This window comes from Cupressus sempervirens, chromosome 4 (genome assembly GCF_028749045.1).
Source record: "Cupressus sempervirens isolate cs-2001-9-10 chromosome 4, ASM2874904v1, whole genome shotgun sequence".
In the NCBI taxonomy this organism is placed as follows: domain Eukaryota; kingdom Viridiplantae; phylum Streptophyta; class Pinopsida; order Cupressales; family Cupressaceae; genus Cupressus; species Cupressus sempervirens.
Genome location: NC_143121.1, coordinates 832,127,587 through 832,144,314, shown reverse-complemented (window position 1 = coordinate 832,144,314; position 16,728 = coordinate 832,127,587). Strand labels below are relative to the sequence as shown.

The window sequence follows — 16,728 nt, the reverse complement described above, 5'->3', positions numbered from 1 at the left end:
TGAAAACACTTTAAACATAAACTAACATTAAGCATATTTTTGGATGATACAGGATAACCCTTACACCATTGGATGCTCCTACATCAATTTTAGGGTGCACACATTTGCCCCTCTTTGACTAATGTGTGATCGATTTGGGAACACATGTAGTCAAAGAAAGAAATTGAAGTGAGATCGATTTGGGATCACAAAACAACCCAAATGTGTGGTTGATTCGAGAACACGTCAGGACAAAGAATACAAATAAATTTTGACTTAAAAAAGTAGAGGATAAAATTAATAAAATTGAATCAAGGATTGAAGTTGATAGATATTGTCCCCTCGTAATAGAAATCAAAATGAGATAGAGGAAAAACAGCAAATTGATAAATTTGATCAAATCGAACCAAAGATAAAGTTCTCAATTTAAGATGAAAGATATAAGAATCACAGAACCAAGGTAAATCATCAAGCATGAAATATTATGCCCAAAAGGTGAATTAGAAGAAAAGAAGTGGGGTAAAAGCAAATGGAAGATAGAAGTTTGGAAGATATGGGAAGAAACAAAAAGAAGAAAAGAAAATTTTCATAAGAAATATAATGCCCCAAAATCAATCAACTGCTTAAGATAGAAATTTTGATATCGATCATACGGGGGCAGTATCTATCAACTTCAATCCTTGATTCAATTTTTATCAATTTTATCCTCAACTATTTTAAGTCAAAATTTATCTGTATTCTTTGTCCTGATGTGTTCCCGAACCGACCACACATCTAGGTTGTTTTGTGATCCCAAATCTATCTCACACTTCAATTTCTTTCTTTGACCACATATGTTCCCAAATCAATCACACATTAGTCAAAGAGGGGCAAAAATATATGCACCCTTGAATGGTTGCCTAGACTATGGGCCCCCATTATTCAATTTATCAAATTTCTTGAATCAATGGTTTGCAATATTTTATTAAATCAATTTCTTTGATCAAATTGTAATTAATTGAATTATTTCAATATTTCTTAAAGGTTTGATCATTTTATCCTAAGTCTTATTTAATTAAAAGACAACCTCTCTTTTAATTAAATAATTAATCCAAATTTAATTAATTAAGAGAAAAAATCCTCTTTTAAATTTTTTAAATATTTCTTATTTAATTAAAAGAACTTGCTCTCTTTCAGTTAAATAAAATCCCACTTGAAAAAAGAAATAAATCAAATAAAAATTTAATAAATCTTTTTTAATTTTCTTTACACTTGAATGCACATATTTCTAAATAGGATTCCATTTTTCATTGGTGGAATTTTGTCTCACACGGATCATTCTTTCTCCACCCTTGATTAAATCTTATTTCCTCTTCATAAGGAAGAGCCCTCTCCTCATTTTTGGACATCCACAATTATGTTATTGTTATGCTGCAATTTTAGAGAGTGATTTTTGGAGGAGTTTGAGCATTAAATTTTTTTGTGGAGAACTTCTATCTTCTTGTCTTCTTCTCTCATGCATCTATGGCTTCCATCATCATAATCCATCCTTGCATTTTCATATTAGCTTAGATCCATATTTGTTTTCATAGATTAGATCTTGCATTGTTATTTCCTTTCATAGATTAGATTTCCTTTCTTGCATTGCTTTGCATTATCATCATTTAGATTAGTTTGCATCTTCATTTGCATTCATATTTTGATCTTTGAATCTCTCGTTTTATGGTGTACTTGCATGGGCACAAACTAAGTCAAACTGAAGACCTCCATTACGAACTCTTGCACTCCATGAATAGAGAGCTATGAGCCGCCATTCAAAACCTCATTCTTGAGCAATATTGGATATAATGACTCATAGAAGTGTGCTCACATTTTAGGCATACACCTACTAGCATCTTCTTCTCTTCCTCCTTCATCTTGGCTAACTCCTATTCATTCCCCCTACATGTCCTATGGTTTCTCCATTCTACTTGATCATTGAACTATGCTTTGTTGCTACTCTTTTGTAAGGAATATATCCTCACTCTTCTAAAGGGATAGAGAAAGATTATTCAGATTCGTCATATAGCTAATTTGTTCTTCTCCAAGTGCTATCTGATCTTCAAACCCATTAGCTCATGCTAAGTCCACTGCCTGCTCAGTCCTCACCATCATCCATAAATCTTCTTGGTCTATCTCCTCCTCTTGAAAGGTTTCACAGGGAATTGAGACATCTTTAAGACTTGTTGCCAAAGCCTCTCGTTGATCAACCCTCAAGTAATCATGACAACAACCTACAGACTGTAGACCATGTCTATCTTTCTAGACATGGCAACTCACATTCCTGAGTCATTGCTCTTGCAAGCTTTTCCTTGAAGAAAATGCCTTTTGTTGTTGTGAGGTTGAGAGAAGCATAACCCTTAGCAACAGTTTCTCATCCTACAAGCCTTTCCCAAACCCACTATACACCCATCTACTTCATGATCCTCACTATGGTAGTCCACACAAACAATTATGTCCTCAATATATATCAGTTGCCTCCAAACTCCTACCCTTGTGTGCAACTTTATTAGCTCGAGTAGGTGTCAAGCATTCTATTGAATGCAAATAAATGGAAACATTCATCAAGAAACCTTATCAATCATCTCCATTATTTTCACATATTTTGCCAACTTATCCACTATTAATCTATAGGATTCATCATTCCAATATTCATGTGGGAGGTTTCTCAGAACTACCTATATCAAGTAGGTTTGAATGATCGCCTTTATAGGATCAAAATTCATTTCACATAGCTTCATATAGAAACCTTTACCTTCCAAAATATAAGGCCCAATGTTTAGAATCAGCTCTCTATCATGCTCACATTCATCAGTCACCATATAAAATTTGTCTTCTAGAGTTTTAAACCCATTTACACACCCCCATTGTTATCATGTCAATTTTTAACTTTTGCTACTGTTAGTCATTCCCTACCCCACTTCGTAAAAAAAACATGGCTTTCAAGAAACTCACCAACTCTTCCCATACCTTAATATTCATATCCAAACCCACTACTCTCTAACTAGCTTGAGTCAATTCCTCGAAATTAACCTTGTCGTGATCTCTTGCTATTTTGGGTCTACAAAACTTTTGAGCAACCGTTTTAAGTCAATCCTACCACCAAGAATTGTTGATGTGAACCTAATCATAGGGTGCATTAATTGTTCCCTCCTCGTACTCCCATTCCCTATTCTACCATCAGCTAGAGCCCACACCTTATGATTCCTTTGTCGATCCAAGTGAATTTGGTTCAATCTGACAGCCCCAAATCTATCGCTGCCATGAAACAGCCAAAACCTCCTGTCAAACTTCCTATAGCAAAAAGGCTCATGACATTTGAAATTGCTTATGCCATCATTCCTCTTCAATTCTCGTTTATTCCATACAACCACCATGCTTGCCTTTGACATAACCCTAAACCCCTCATGCTACATCACGCTCCCTCACTTACTTGAAGATATGATTATTTGAACTATTTTTTAGTATAAACTATTTTATAAATATTTAACTAATATAGAAATTTTGAATTTTATATTAAAATATATTTTTCATTTCATATTCAAATTCTAACTAGGATTTTCTACAGGCTTATCCTTTGAACCTCCTTAGGTGCAAGTACTAGTAAAATATATATTTACAAAATTACAAGCAATTTAGTAAGAATGTCACCAAATTATTAAGAATTTTCTTTGAAATATTATTTATATTTTAAGGAAAATTATGTCCTAGATAAATATCTTTATTTATATCATTATTTGAAACATAAAATGTTTTTTTTACTATTATAAGATATTGAAAAACTAATAATTAAATATAAATGGATAACTAGTTATTTTATAGACGGACATCCTTCATTGTCAGAGTAAAATGTCTCAAATTCATGAGATAACCTAATAACAATAAAGATGATATATGCGCTGTACTCTGCTGTCCCGAAATTTAGATGGTATAAAAAACATAAATTACAAAGTAAAATCCCAGAGCAACCTCTTCTATACCATAAATTTGTTTTAGTCTTCGATTCCAAAAAAAAAAACTTGAAATTTGGCCAATCTTCATTAAATTTGACTTGGGAAAAGGAAATTGGTATACACGACGACACACAGAACGCTATAAAAAGCTGTAGCCTGTTTCAACAAAAGGAACCAGATACATTCAGAACAGAAACAGATAGCTTCAGGTATTCTGGTTCAATTAATCATTGTCCATTGATGCACCCATACAGCAGCATAACCAAGCAAACTCTGATATCACAAAAATTTGATGCCAAAATAATGGGATCAAATGCATCATGTTGAGAAGCACGTAATAAAATAAATTACATCTGCCAACCTCCAAATCCGTCAGCTTGCATACCACCAGTAGGTTCAATCTGCTGGTGGTATGCAGATTGAACATTATATGTAGATTAAATGCTAGTGGCATCTTGGTAACACCCAAATCAACTTCGATATTTGAAATTTGGTGTAATAGGATTTCTTGATCTGGCAGATACAATAAGAAAGTTGACTTGCATCCACTTCTATAAAGCATTGTTCTTTATTAATGTGTATTACGTCTGTTAATAGTGTATCATGCCTATCAATCAGAAATATGCTAATAGATGCACATGTAAGTATACATTCTTTCTTGAATGTAGAATTGCTATACTTGCAAAGTAGTAAAGATGGCATGCAAGGCCAGAAAACTTTGAAAATGCACTCCAAATACTGCAATTCGAAATTTTTTTAATATTTTAGTGGAAGTCGGCTATGAATGCCATTCTGTAAGGCAAAATAAATTGGGGAATGGGAACATGCTGTGCATGACCTTAAAAACACTGAAAATGAACCCCACATACTGCAATATGAATTTAACCTGTCCAGACAATAAAAATTGTATGACCATTAGTGTATGGCATGATGTAATCCAACACTACTGTTAATGACATACTTAATAAAGCAGCCAGATTAGACATTGTTTATTTAAATCATGCAAGGTCAGTATCAGAACAAAGTCTTCATTGTACTCTGATATATCAACACATATGTAACTCAAGATCTTTCTTGTGGGGACTTTTCATGATTGTTTAATGTCTCAAATTACTTTCACATAGTGCAGTATAACCAAAACTGCCAACTTACATATGCAAGGCAGGATATATGGTATTGTGTTTTTCATGATTGTTTAATGCCTCATATATGTTTGTCCGGTATTTTTCATACAAAAACTTCAAAGTTAATGTTACTACAACAAAATGAAAAAGCTAGCAACAAGTCAGACAAGGATGCACAAATTCTATTTATAAAACAATGACTTCAACCATCAGCACATGCAGAGAAGGCCTAGAAAATAATGCAAAAGGTTCATATACATTGATTAAAAAAGTCACAGGGTTGACAAGACAAAAATATATCCCATTCATAATGAGTCTTCAACTATTAGCAAGTGCAGAGAAAGCAAAGAATCTAAGAATGAAAGAGTTCTGAAAAGTAAGGTTCTGTAAAGTATCAGAATACAGCAGCAGTTCTTATGAATAAACGAAAAATCTAAAGATAACAATTGAAGGTACAGTCTCGTTCACACAAGTGCTCCCAAACATATTTTCATGCCAGACATCCTTGTAATTCATACACCCATGAAAACTGCAAGCAGTTTACTAAGGCTGCAGCTTGCTCTGACAGATGTTGAGCACACCTGGACACTAAGGAGTCTGGTAAATCAGTTCCTTATCAAATTTAAACTTTTACTTTGATTCCAAACATAAAAAATTAAGCAGCAGCATTAAAGACAAAACATTCAACACCGATGCACAAGATACCACCAGATTTGAGTGCATAATCCAAGATAAAAACCATGGTAAGAAGCAGATACCACCATATTTGAGTGGATAATCCGAGATAAAAACCATGGTAAGAAGCAACTCACAATATATGTAAAATCTTACAAGAGGCTTACTGCCAGACTTCTTGCCATTTCAATTGCCTTGTGGAAATACAAAGGTCTTGCAGAATGAAGATCGCTTCTTTAGAGCAAGATACAAAAGCACCCAACAACAGAGCTCACTGCCTCAACTCAAGATACACAAAAGGAAGTATAATGAAATAGACCTTCAGCAAACTGCTTCCACCATTCTCCTTGGTACGTAGATGCCTTCGACACGATATCTCAAGCAAACATACTCAATTTAGCTCCACAGCTTCCACCATACATTGTTGCTTTTTCAATTCGCATCATTGACACTTCACACAATCTCCACACTTTTGCAACTGATTAGATCTTCCATTTATACCATCCAGATCAATATCAAACTTTACTTAGGTTGGCCAAGGCAAGGGACAAGGGAGAAGAAGTCCTATGTTCCCTGAACACTTCCTAGGGAAGGTGGAGACACATACTAGCCTGTATTTAGCCCTTATCGAAAGGATACCTCGGAAAGGGATGTCGAAGGTCCTAATAAAGGGGAAAGGACTTAGTACACTTATTGGGAAAAAAAGAGGACCAAAGATGATGGATACTAATGGAATGGTATTGGGGTAGACACAAATCTGATTTAATGACAATCTAAGGTACTTGGTAAGAACGAGAGCCAAGGTGATCAACGTGAAATGCTACCAATCTGCAACTCCAAAGAAAACACAAGGAAGACCCAAAAAGATCCCATAAGGACATTTTTGAGACTCTGATTCTACAATATTGAGTCCCAACACTCCCAATATAGCAGCGACCTCCCATATATAAGCAAAAAAGTTGATGGATCATTTACAAGAGTTAATCCTAAACCAAGATAAAGTACAAAAATTGAAGGAAAACCAACTCCCATTACAAATAGAAAACCATGTGATGAAGAATCAAAAGTTGTCACATTGAAAATTAAGAGGTGACTCGTCTAAGAATGTTTGGGTTCAACTTATCACTTTAAAATGGCTAATTGCCAAAAACATATGTATTGCAAGTATGTCAACTTTCCTAAAAGGACAAGAGAGGACAATTATGTTAAAATTTGAAAACAATGAATGTTTTCTCACTAAAATTTAAAGGATATGATGGACATTAGAAAAAACAAGTTGTTCTATTAAGGAAAGCAAAGAATAATTAAACGCTTTTGACACTTTGGACTATTCATGCATCTCTAACCTAAAATGAATTTAACCACCAAGTAATTACACATGCAAAGATATTCGTTAAAATTGTACATTTACCAAGAAACAAAGATACAAAAGTCACGTGTACAAAAATGATAGTATATACATATAATAAATACAAGATAAATTGAACCACATAAAGCACTGGCTTCATTCCTGATAAACATCCACTGATGGGCTTGCGTGAATCACAGCTATGTAATTAGATTAAAACTTAATTTCACCTGGGTCAGTGAAATTGATGAACCCAGCTTTAAGATTAACATACTGCAACTTACATATTCTCTAAGCGATATTTCCAATCTCAAGAGCAAACCTCTCAAGTATTCCCAGGAACTTCACTCCCTGATACTGGCTTGCGGTTGAGGTAACGAATGACAGCATCTTCCACCCTGAAAGTCAAGAACATGGCTAGAGATCAAAGATTTAAAATATATAACATTTTTATCATTTGATCCCGAGATTTAAAATAAATAACATTTTTATCATTTGATCCCATAACAAAACATTCAGTGTTTATTGACACTTCTCATTGACTTATAAGCCATATCATATATGTCTCTAATAAAGGGGGATACAAAGCCAAAAAGAAAACCTTTCCCTAATATTGAAAAAATATACGTATAGCATAAACAAACCAAATCTCTGCTCTCTTTCCTGCAAACAAGAAAATGGTAAACTATAGAAGATCAATGGGACAAGCAGCTAGCATGCTTGAATCCAGGGGGAGCTTTCATGGTTACTTTTTCCACTCAGCTAATTTCTACAATTTTATCAAAAACTGAATTTGCCATGTGTAATGTTCCCATAAGTAGTCAAAGTTTAAGATTAATTTAACTGTTTGATTGCCTCCATAGAAAGCACAACTGCATTTTGTATTTTTCCAAAACCTAGCATTCATACATATGTTGTATATTCTTGAGTATTACATATTCTATGTAGTCAAAAGTAAACTTCATTCACAATGCAGTGATTCCTTCATCACTGATATACTATTGTCTGGTTGGCTGCATAATATTTGACATATCCAATCAAATTAAAGATTTCATAACTATTTCGTACTTGAAAGAACTATAGAAAAATTTCTAAGGAATTTCTCACACAAAATCTCAAAACAAACAACCGAATGACAGTATCATGCAAAAACATGTTTGAACATACCAAGGTTGATTGTAGAAGTCTGATTTGCCTTCCTTCTCAGCATTCCGGCTTGCTTCACCTGCAACAAGCTTTAAGTCCCTGCTTTGCGATGCTATCAAGGCATTTATGAACTCCACAGGAGATTGGCTGAAACCCAGGTAAAATGCTCTCCTGCGGCGATGCTCATGAATTTTTTTAATCGCCGCACATATTGCCTCATCGCAGGCATCAATGTCCCTGTGTTTCTCAGTATTAGCTAAAAAAGCTGCCATTTCCTTTTGCACCGGAATAGGAACATCCACCAAAACATCATAGCAAGCATTACCAGCAGGACTGGTCCCTGAGAGTTTAATTCTATGTTCCAAATGAATAGGCTGTGGAGGAGACAGATGCTGTGAGAGTTTCTGGGAAATAAATGAGAATTTAAGCTTCTCACCACCGAAAAGTTTCTGCAATGGGGGATCACAATTGATGACAGATGGATCAGAAGGATGTTGAAGCTTCTTAACCTTTACATACTGCCAAAGTGCAGCTATAATTCTTGGTCTTGTGTCCACTTCAATTCCCAAGAGTTCTATTAAAGAAGGAGATAACTTGAACTTCTCTGGAACATAATTCATTTCCAGTCGAATTGAAGCTGTAAATTCCTTATCACCCTTCCGTTTTATCTCAAAGCCCTCCACAGGCATGGGGGATCGGACATTCTCCCAAACAATGTTAGGATTTTCAGGGTACAAATTCGGATCCAATGAAACAGTGATCCGCCGGAAAAATGATGAAAATTTTGGGGATGACGAATTCTGTTTTGGCATACCTGCATAGTGAAATTTATTTCAAGGCAAGTTTAAGGAAACAAATAACATATCAATATTTTACGTATAAACTAGTAGAGTAAATATCTAGAAATAATTTTCCAAATTCCATGAGATTTTTAAGTTTAATTAAGAACGCTGGCCAACTCTAGATGAGAAATATATTACTTAATAAGTGCGTTTTTTAAAAGTAGCTGAAGCTCTGAGAGATATTTTAACAGTACTGTCAGTATTCTACCATCTTTATGGTACAAAGCACCTCCCTTTTTGGTTTTGTGAGTTATTAGGGTGTTAGTTAAGAGTCTTGTTGTAGTCTAATAAGATCCAATGGTCCTTGGATTCAAAATTGTCCCAGTTTGTTTGTAAAGAGCAAAATTGCTCTTAAGGTCCTAGAGTTGTCAAATGTTGTTAATGTTGTCAAATGGGTAAAAAGTTTGTAAGGTGGAGCAACTAAGGCACTTGGTCCCTTATAGAGTCCTAAGGGTTCAAAATAAGGTCCTAGAATAGGTTTAGAGACACCCATTTGCTCAAAACTTGAAAAGAGCAAAAATTGCAAAAAAATTGTAAAATTGCTCAAAAGTTGCTTGAGTAACCTTTGCAAGGAAGTTGCAAATGAAGGAATGGGCGGTTGTAAACACCCATGCTCAGGTATTTGAGCATGGGAAGAAGATTTTTGAAGGTTAGAATGAATTTCAGTTGCATACCACATGTGTGAGCAGACTGTACAGACATTTTCCTGTGTTTTCTTTGTATTTTGCAGAGTTTTTGTGCCTTGTACAGCTGTGTACAGAATGTAATGCATGATCTGACTTCAGGAATCTGTAATGTGGTGTCTTAGCTTTCTTTTCCATACTCAAGTTTGATCTCCAGTTGCTAGGTTGAAGAGTTACAGAAGTTTCTAAGTGACTGGTCTGTGATCTCTATTCACAGAGTTGCAGAGACAAAAATGGTCCTAACCTGATCATCCACAGTTGAAAATGCATGAAACCTTGTGGGATGATAGGTTAGACCTTGTACATAATGTTTTTGCTTTCCTTTGTATTTTTCTGACTCATCTTCTAGGTGTGGAGTGATGCCCTAGGCTGATTACTGAAAGTAGGTGAGCCAGGACATCAAGATGTGTTTGCAGAGCACACCCATGATCTGACATGGCCAATCTAATGGCATGTTTAGAAGCCCTAAGGTGTTCCCTTAATGAAACATGTGCTTGGAAAGATTGGCATGAAGTTTGAAGGTTTCTAGAAGTCTTTTTGTGAAAACTGGTCCAGAGACCTGAAAGATAGCCTAAAAACTAGGGCTCGAGTGTGAGCAGGGTTATGGGTGATTTGGGACTCTGTAAATTGGGATTCTTGAAGTGCTGGGTGATAGCTTTCAGGATCCTATGGTCTTCCATAGGGTTGTGTGGAAGAATTTGGAGAAATTGGCTAAAACGGTGAAACTATACCTAATGCAATTAGGCCTAATTAGCCTTATTTGTGGATAGTGTCATTTCGGTGATTGTTAATGTGACCAGAAGTGTCAGATAGGTTCAAAAAGGATGTGGAGGATATCTTTGACATCAGGAAGGACCAAGGAATGGTGAGTGAAAGATCCTTAGCTAAGCAGGGATTTATAGTTCTAAGGGAACGAACAAGGCATATATAAGAACTAGTAGGGCTAGTTCTTAAACAAGAAGATCAAGTTCTAGCATCAACCCAACTATACCTAGGAGGCAAGTTGAGGAAGGGGTCTTGGAGGCCAAGGTTGGTGGAAAGAACAAAGGAGGAAGAAACCATTGGATGGTTCAAAGGATTAAACCCTAACTAGTATTAGTTAAGCTCTAGAACCCTAGACCCTCTGCATCACTCTACAATGGCATTGGATTAAATTCAATTCTCAGGGAAAAGGAATCATTGAACATGAATAGTTATTAAAAGTTAATGACATTCAACATCAATAGTTATGAAAAGAGTTTGACTATTGGAAAGACAAGATAAGATTGAAAAGCATGTTCAGTGTTAACTTATGTTTGACAACCTCAACAAATATAATAATGATATAATAATGCTGCAAAGTATATTGGCTATGATAGTGGTTTCGAATGATGTAATGCAACAAACAAAAGCCATAAAATTCATGAGCAATCTAAATAATGCAGCAAGTAAACTTTTCTTTGAATACAAATAGTGACCTCCTTATTTCAAAAATAACAAGGATAAATATATGGAACAAATTCAGAATGCAAGCAAAATAAAGACACTTGAAATCAACCGAAGCACAGAAATGCAATAATATGGAGTATGAAGTATGTACAATATATTGAATGAGAAAACAACAAAATGCAGATGGGAAGATTTGCTGTTATAAGAAAACATGTTTGACAGTCATGACAAGGTTGAGCCATATTACAGATGATCGAAAGTTAACTCTCCATTGAAAGTTTAGCACCAGGAGCAGTTGACATAATCTCAAGACCACATACTACAAAACTTAACTTGTATGCAAGTTCTCTTAAACCCAATTAACATTTGAACAAATGAGGCTTTGTAGTCATATAATACAGAAATATATGATAAGCAACTACACCCTTTGAGAAGAATTACACTGGGCATTATAAAACGAAAATATTTAATATCACTGGTGATTATTTCCAAACCTGAGGCATCCAGTTCCATTCCATCTTCCAGAATTCTTCCAAGAATACGCAGAGTCCAAGATGGCGGCTCCCCCATATTTTGCTGCTGCATACTCTGATTTGCAAAGGTATTGAAAACATAGATTCTCAGAGTCCGCTGGAGAGAGGGTGGGTTTTTGAGTGCTTCCTGGATGCAGGAAAAATTGATAATTTTTTACAAAATTGAGTTTTCAAGCTAAGAAGAAACTATTAATATTTCTCCAATAATTTATAATACAATCGAACAACTATTCCTTAAAACTATTAAGCCTTGCTCAATAATCCAAACTCAGAAGCTTATAATTTTGAAATGCTTACCAATCACACAAAAAGAGGACAACTTTTATATAGAGATCAGAATCCTTTTGTAAACATAAATTTATTAGGCGGATATTATCATCCATTATTCAAGGCAAATCTGTTTGTAGTTAGAATATTGGCATCTTCACTACTGAATGTATCTTCAAATTGTCCATAATGACACCCAAAAGCAATCTTGAATGTGTCTTCAAGTGTAATCCTTCTTTCACAATACCCAAACCACAAATTAATCTTGGAAGAGTATGTTGTGACATAAGCTTCATCCATACAAGTTATGGTGTATCTGTTCTTGATGGTTTTATACTAATCAATACACATCTTAAAATGTTCCTTCTTTCTTCTTTATCGACGCCACTAACCATACAAATGGATTCATGTCAAGCCCAATGTGTCCCAACTTTAAAAGGTGTTCTACAGCTCCCATCTCATCCTTTAGAGTACAAGGATCATAAGAGAGAAATCACAAGACTCATTCCTAGTTCTAACACAATGGAATGTTTTAAGCCACAATCTAGTAGAAGTCCTTGAGGCATCTCCACAAACATTGAAGCATTCTACCCAACAAAACTTCAGTATCTAGAAAGTATTCATTCACTTTTGAGTCTACAGTACCTAGAGATAACCCCAAAATGGTGAAATCAGTTACTAGCCAACTCATTTGATCTCCTCTAGTAATTCTAATGTATCTAATGGGCTGATACCTATTGTACTTGTGCATCTATAATTCCCTCAATGATGTCCCTTTTGATGCAAATAGGGTAGGCACACAAACCCCCTATCACATGAAACAATTTAAATGCATAGGAAATGCTAAGACGCAAATCTGAAAACAAGAACCTGATTTATTTATTCCACAATGAAAGAGATGAGACTATGTCTCTACAAATCGACAAATACACGGTAATGCAGTCTTGTAGGCTGACAAACACTTATGAAACCTGAGCTAAAAGTCAATTCAACAACATTTGGAACAATGGAGAAAAAGCTCCAGAAAACTCTTCTCCAAGCTGGTTCTTCTGACAGGCAGTCTAAGCTCTATAACCTGCAAAACTTCGTCGATGGCTATGGTAGCAATTTCTGGAAGAGACTGTGTTAGAGTTTTTTCTTTTTTCTTTTCTTTTTTTTAAACTGCTACTGTACTTGATGGATTGTGGAAAATTGATGTGTTTAATTCATCGATGGCTTCCGAAATCCATGTTGGTGCTACAAAACATCTTCAGAACCAGTAACACGATGCAAAAAATACCTCTTCCTCACTATCCGCCCCCACCCCTGAAAACCTTCCCAATTTTGTCTCGAAAAAATCATTCTTCTTGCAGTATGCTACTTAAATGATTGCCTTGGTCACAAAATACTCATCTTCGAAAAGATTCCCAATGGCAGAAATAAAGTTGAGAAGCCCAGACTCCTAAAGAGCACTCCTAGAAACCTCAAATGCACCAATCCACTCCAATCTGTTATTTTCAGAACCATTTACAAATTTGCCAAAATTAGAGCCTATATGGGACTCCACTCCTCAAGCATAAACATTCAACATCCAACTCCTGTGTGAAGGAAAGCTTGAAATTGAGGCTCCTTCCGTGTGGATGCCCCTACATCACCTTAATAAAGCTGTGTCATCATTTGGAAGTCATATGTGAACTATTCAAATGAATGTCCACTTGGCAACAGGAAACAGATGAGCTCCCCAAAGCAGAATTACATAGAAGTCATGGGTGATGCTGACAATAAATCCATCTAACACCACCTAAAGTATTAGACTACCTACTTGTAGGCCAATGAGTAAAATACTACTGCCACTTCAAATCTTGTAAACTTTTCAACTATCAACCTAAAATGTTCTCCCAAAGTTATGGTTTGCTCCCCCGCTGCCATTACTTGCTCAACTCCAATCATTCCCCTAACTTGAATGTGGTCATATCATGACTGTCTTGGTAAAGAAGAAATAGTAGCTGACTGTACTCCCATTCTAGAGTCTGAAAACTTTCGCTTAATTATTCTACAAATGAAACATTTTCCTATTCTATGTCCTTGGCTTTTGTACAAGACTGGCTCTACCTCATTATCAGAATTCGACTCAATCAAATTGACATGTCCTTTTCCCGATCACATGCATAATCATGAATACAACTGTGCACACATCTGTGTGCGGATGTTAATTAGTGTAAGGGCATGAGTACCTATTCACAACTGGTCTCCATACATACTGCATACATCCACTAGATGCCGCAAGCTTCTCATCAATCAAGGAGATTGAGTTTGCTGGGAACCGCAATAACCTTGGAATGGCTTTATTACAGCTATATTTCATAAAGTTCTTAATTTCTTAGAATTTTGCAAAATTTAATACATTTTTTTAACATAAATTCATCTTACAACTATTAGTGATTACTTTCAGAGCGGGTCCTTCCCATCACAAAACAAAATCAACGTGACAAATTCATCAAATTTGTTGATCCTTAGTTGGAGTCTACGCTATTGATTCTTATTTAATATTTATTGAACGGCTGCTACTGGCATGTAAGAGCTACACCAATGTGCATTTGAAAATGTATGGATTTAGAGGGCTTGATAATGTATCATGTTGAAACCAAACGACATCCGCAGGCTTGTTTGGTTTGAGAACATGTTTATGTTCCTGTAGTTTAGCAATCGTTTGATGGATGTTTATGTTAACACGATATTTATAATGTACAGCACACCGCATTGACTGAGGGTGAGTAGCAATTTCATACAGGGTAATCGCAGTATCCAACTTAAAATGGCCAGATATCAAGTACAAGTCTCAAGTGGATTCGACAAAGCATATCCCTCGGCCATAGGAGATTCCAAGACAAGGATATTTCAACAATTAAAACACCAGATATTTTTAAAAATGATAATAATCATTTCAAAACAGAGAAGACGAAAAAAACAATTAACCGCTAGATTTTCCCTTACCTGGATGTCAACCTTTTTCCTGGCGAGCGCTGCATCGACCCGGGATTCAAACTCGAGCAGCTGAGTGTAAATCGCTGATTCTGGCAGCAGGGCCGCTACGCGATCAGGAATCTGCTTTTCCGGTAGCTTCCGCTTTTTCCGTCTGGTAGCTGGCGTTATCTCCGCCGTCTTAAAAGGCGATGCCGAAACACTCCCTACGCCAACGGAACCGATGCCACTGCCACCGATAGCGGGACGAGCAGGGGGTGGCTTCTGCTGCCCTCGCTTAGGGTTTACAGAACCAGGCGTTGACATTATCGTTGGCGGAGTCGCAACTTGGGCCTGAGCCTGTGCTTGTGCATGTGCCTGAGCTTGAGCATGATGAGCATGAGCATGAGCATGAGCCTGTGCCTGTGCTTGTGCTTGTGCTTGCGCCTGCGCCTGAAACTGCAACTGTGCCTGAGCCTGCGCGTGAGCCTGAGCCTGCGCTTGAAAATGCACAGCCGCAGCGTTTGCAAGAGGGTTTGCAAGAGGATTTGCCGAGTTAGGGTTTGGCCCCGGGTTAGAAACGCCCGAAGTGGGATTCAGTACTCCGCCAGGGTAACCAGAGCCCATCGCTCCTATTACTCCTGCTATGCGCACTGGCGGGTTAGGATTGAGGTTGGGATTTGGATTACCAGTGTTGTTGCTGGGATTGGCCGCCATGTTTCCTGTGATTTTTTATTCTCGATAGCTTTGGCGCGATTTTGCAGATGATAATAGTAGACTTTCGAAGCTTTTGTGAAGCAAATTAGCTAGGATTGGACATTATTACCTTCCTTCCCAAGGAGAAACTCGAAATAGATCGTTAAGGCTTCTGCTGGTGAGGAGTTCACTACATTGCGGACGAATTCTTCCCCGAACGGACTACATAAATCAAATCACCGTTTTATTCCCATAATTAGAAAAATGCGTATGATCTCGTAAATGGCCAGGTCTGGGTGAGGGTTTTAAATTTTCGTTCAATGGACATGTGACGGAACGAATGCTATGAGAGGAAATGTAAAAGAGGAAAATAAAATATTAAACATGGTTAAATTTTGATATAGTTAAATATTAAATAAAAAATGTTTGGATAGTATATATCATTTATTCTTAAAAATATGTGTCATTTTTATATGTATTATTAGTTACTCGTGGAAAATATAAATTTCACATTTCTTTGCAAAAAAAATTAGGACCTTTGATGCGAGAAACTAGGACGTGGTATGTGGGTTATTAATAATATTGTTTGTGTGTTTTTTGTTTCTTTGAAGGATAGATGGAATACCCCATGAAAATTATTGTTTAAATTCTGTCTATTTAGTATTTAAGAAACTAAATATGAAGAATAGAGTAGGGGATCCTAACTGGTTAATCATATTTGAAAGCTCACCACGATAGTTTCTCCAATAGGTTATGTCTTCGCACGAGGAGGATCCAAAATGCATTAATTCTTCAACCAATTGAGTTTGGGGAAATTGTTGTAAGTGAATGCAAAGGTTTTCAACAGTGGTTGGGATGCAGTCATCTATATTTTTATTAACAAACACAAAAGAGAGCCCTTGATTGCAATGTCTCATTATTAGATGCAATACAAAATAGCAAAACCTTGGGTGGTTTTCAAATATTCTATCATGGAATCTCATGAAGTGTATTATATGTTCATAAATTTAACTTGACAATAGTGAGGTTGTATTGGAAATACAATACCATCGAACAAGAGCATGGGAAAATCCATGTCGAGAAGTCCCTCAATATT

General features: G+C 36.1%; 1 protein-coding gene across 2 annotated transcripts; it reads right to left on the bottom strand.

Annotated features, from left to right (window-relative positions):
• Positions 1 to 4,012: 4,012 nt before the first annotated feature.
• Positions 4,013 to 15,851, bottom strand: CHC1 (SWIB/MDM2 domain superfamily protein). Of its 2 annotated transcripts, XM_089827074.1 has the most exons (5): positions 14,970 to 15,851; positions 11,691 to 11,856; positions 8,265 to 9,057; positions 7,382 to 7,495; positions 4,013 to 4,836 (listed from the first exon to the last, which is right to left on the bottom strand). In XM_089827074.1, exons 1-4 carry the CDS (start codon positions 15,651 to 15,653, stop codon positions 7,423 to 7,425), a joined length of 1,716 nt encoding a protein of 571 aa, XP_089683200.1. In that variant the 5' UTR covers positions 15,654 to 15,851; the 3' UTR covers positions 4,013 to 4,836; positions 7,382 to 7,422. The 2 variants fall into 2 exon arrangements, with proteins under 2 accessions (XP_089683200.1, XP_089683199.1); XM_089827073.1 differs by lacking the exon at positions 4,013 to 4,836 and having other exon boundaries at positions 7,139 to 7,495.
• Positions 15,852 to 16,728: the final 877 nt, after the last annotated feature.

Bases quoted from the DNA above. Each gene is read 5' to 3' on its own strand.
- CHC1 (XM_089827074.1), bottom strand. From the start codon at position 15,653: ATGGCGGCCAATCCCAGCAACAACACTGGTAATCCAAATCCCAACCTC. The intron at 11,857-14,969 runs GTAAGGGAAAAT...TCCTGCATCCAG, and splicing joins GGAAAAAGGTTGACATCCAG to GAAGCACTCAAAAACCCACC. The intron at 9,058-11,690 runs GTTTGGAAATAA...TTCACTATGCAG, and splicing joins AATGGAACTGGATGCCTCAG to GTATGCCAAAACAGAATTCG.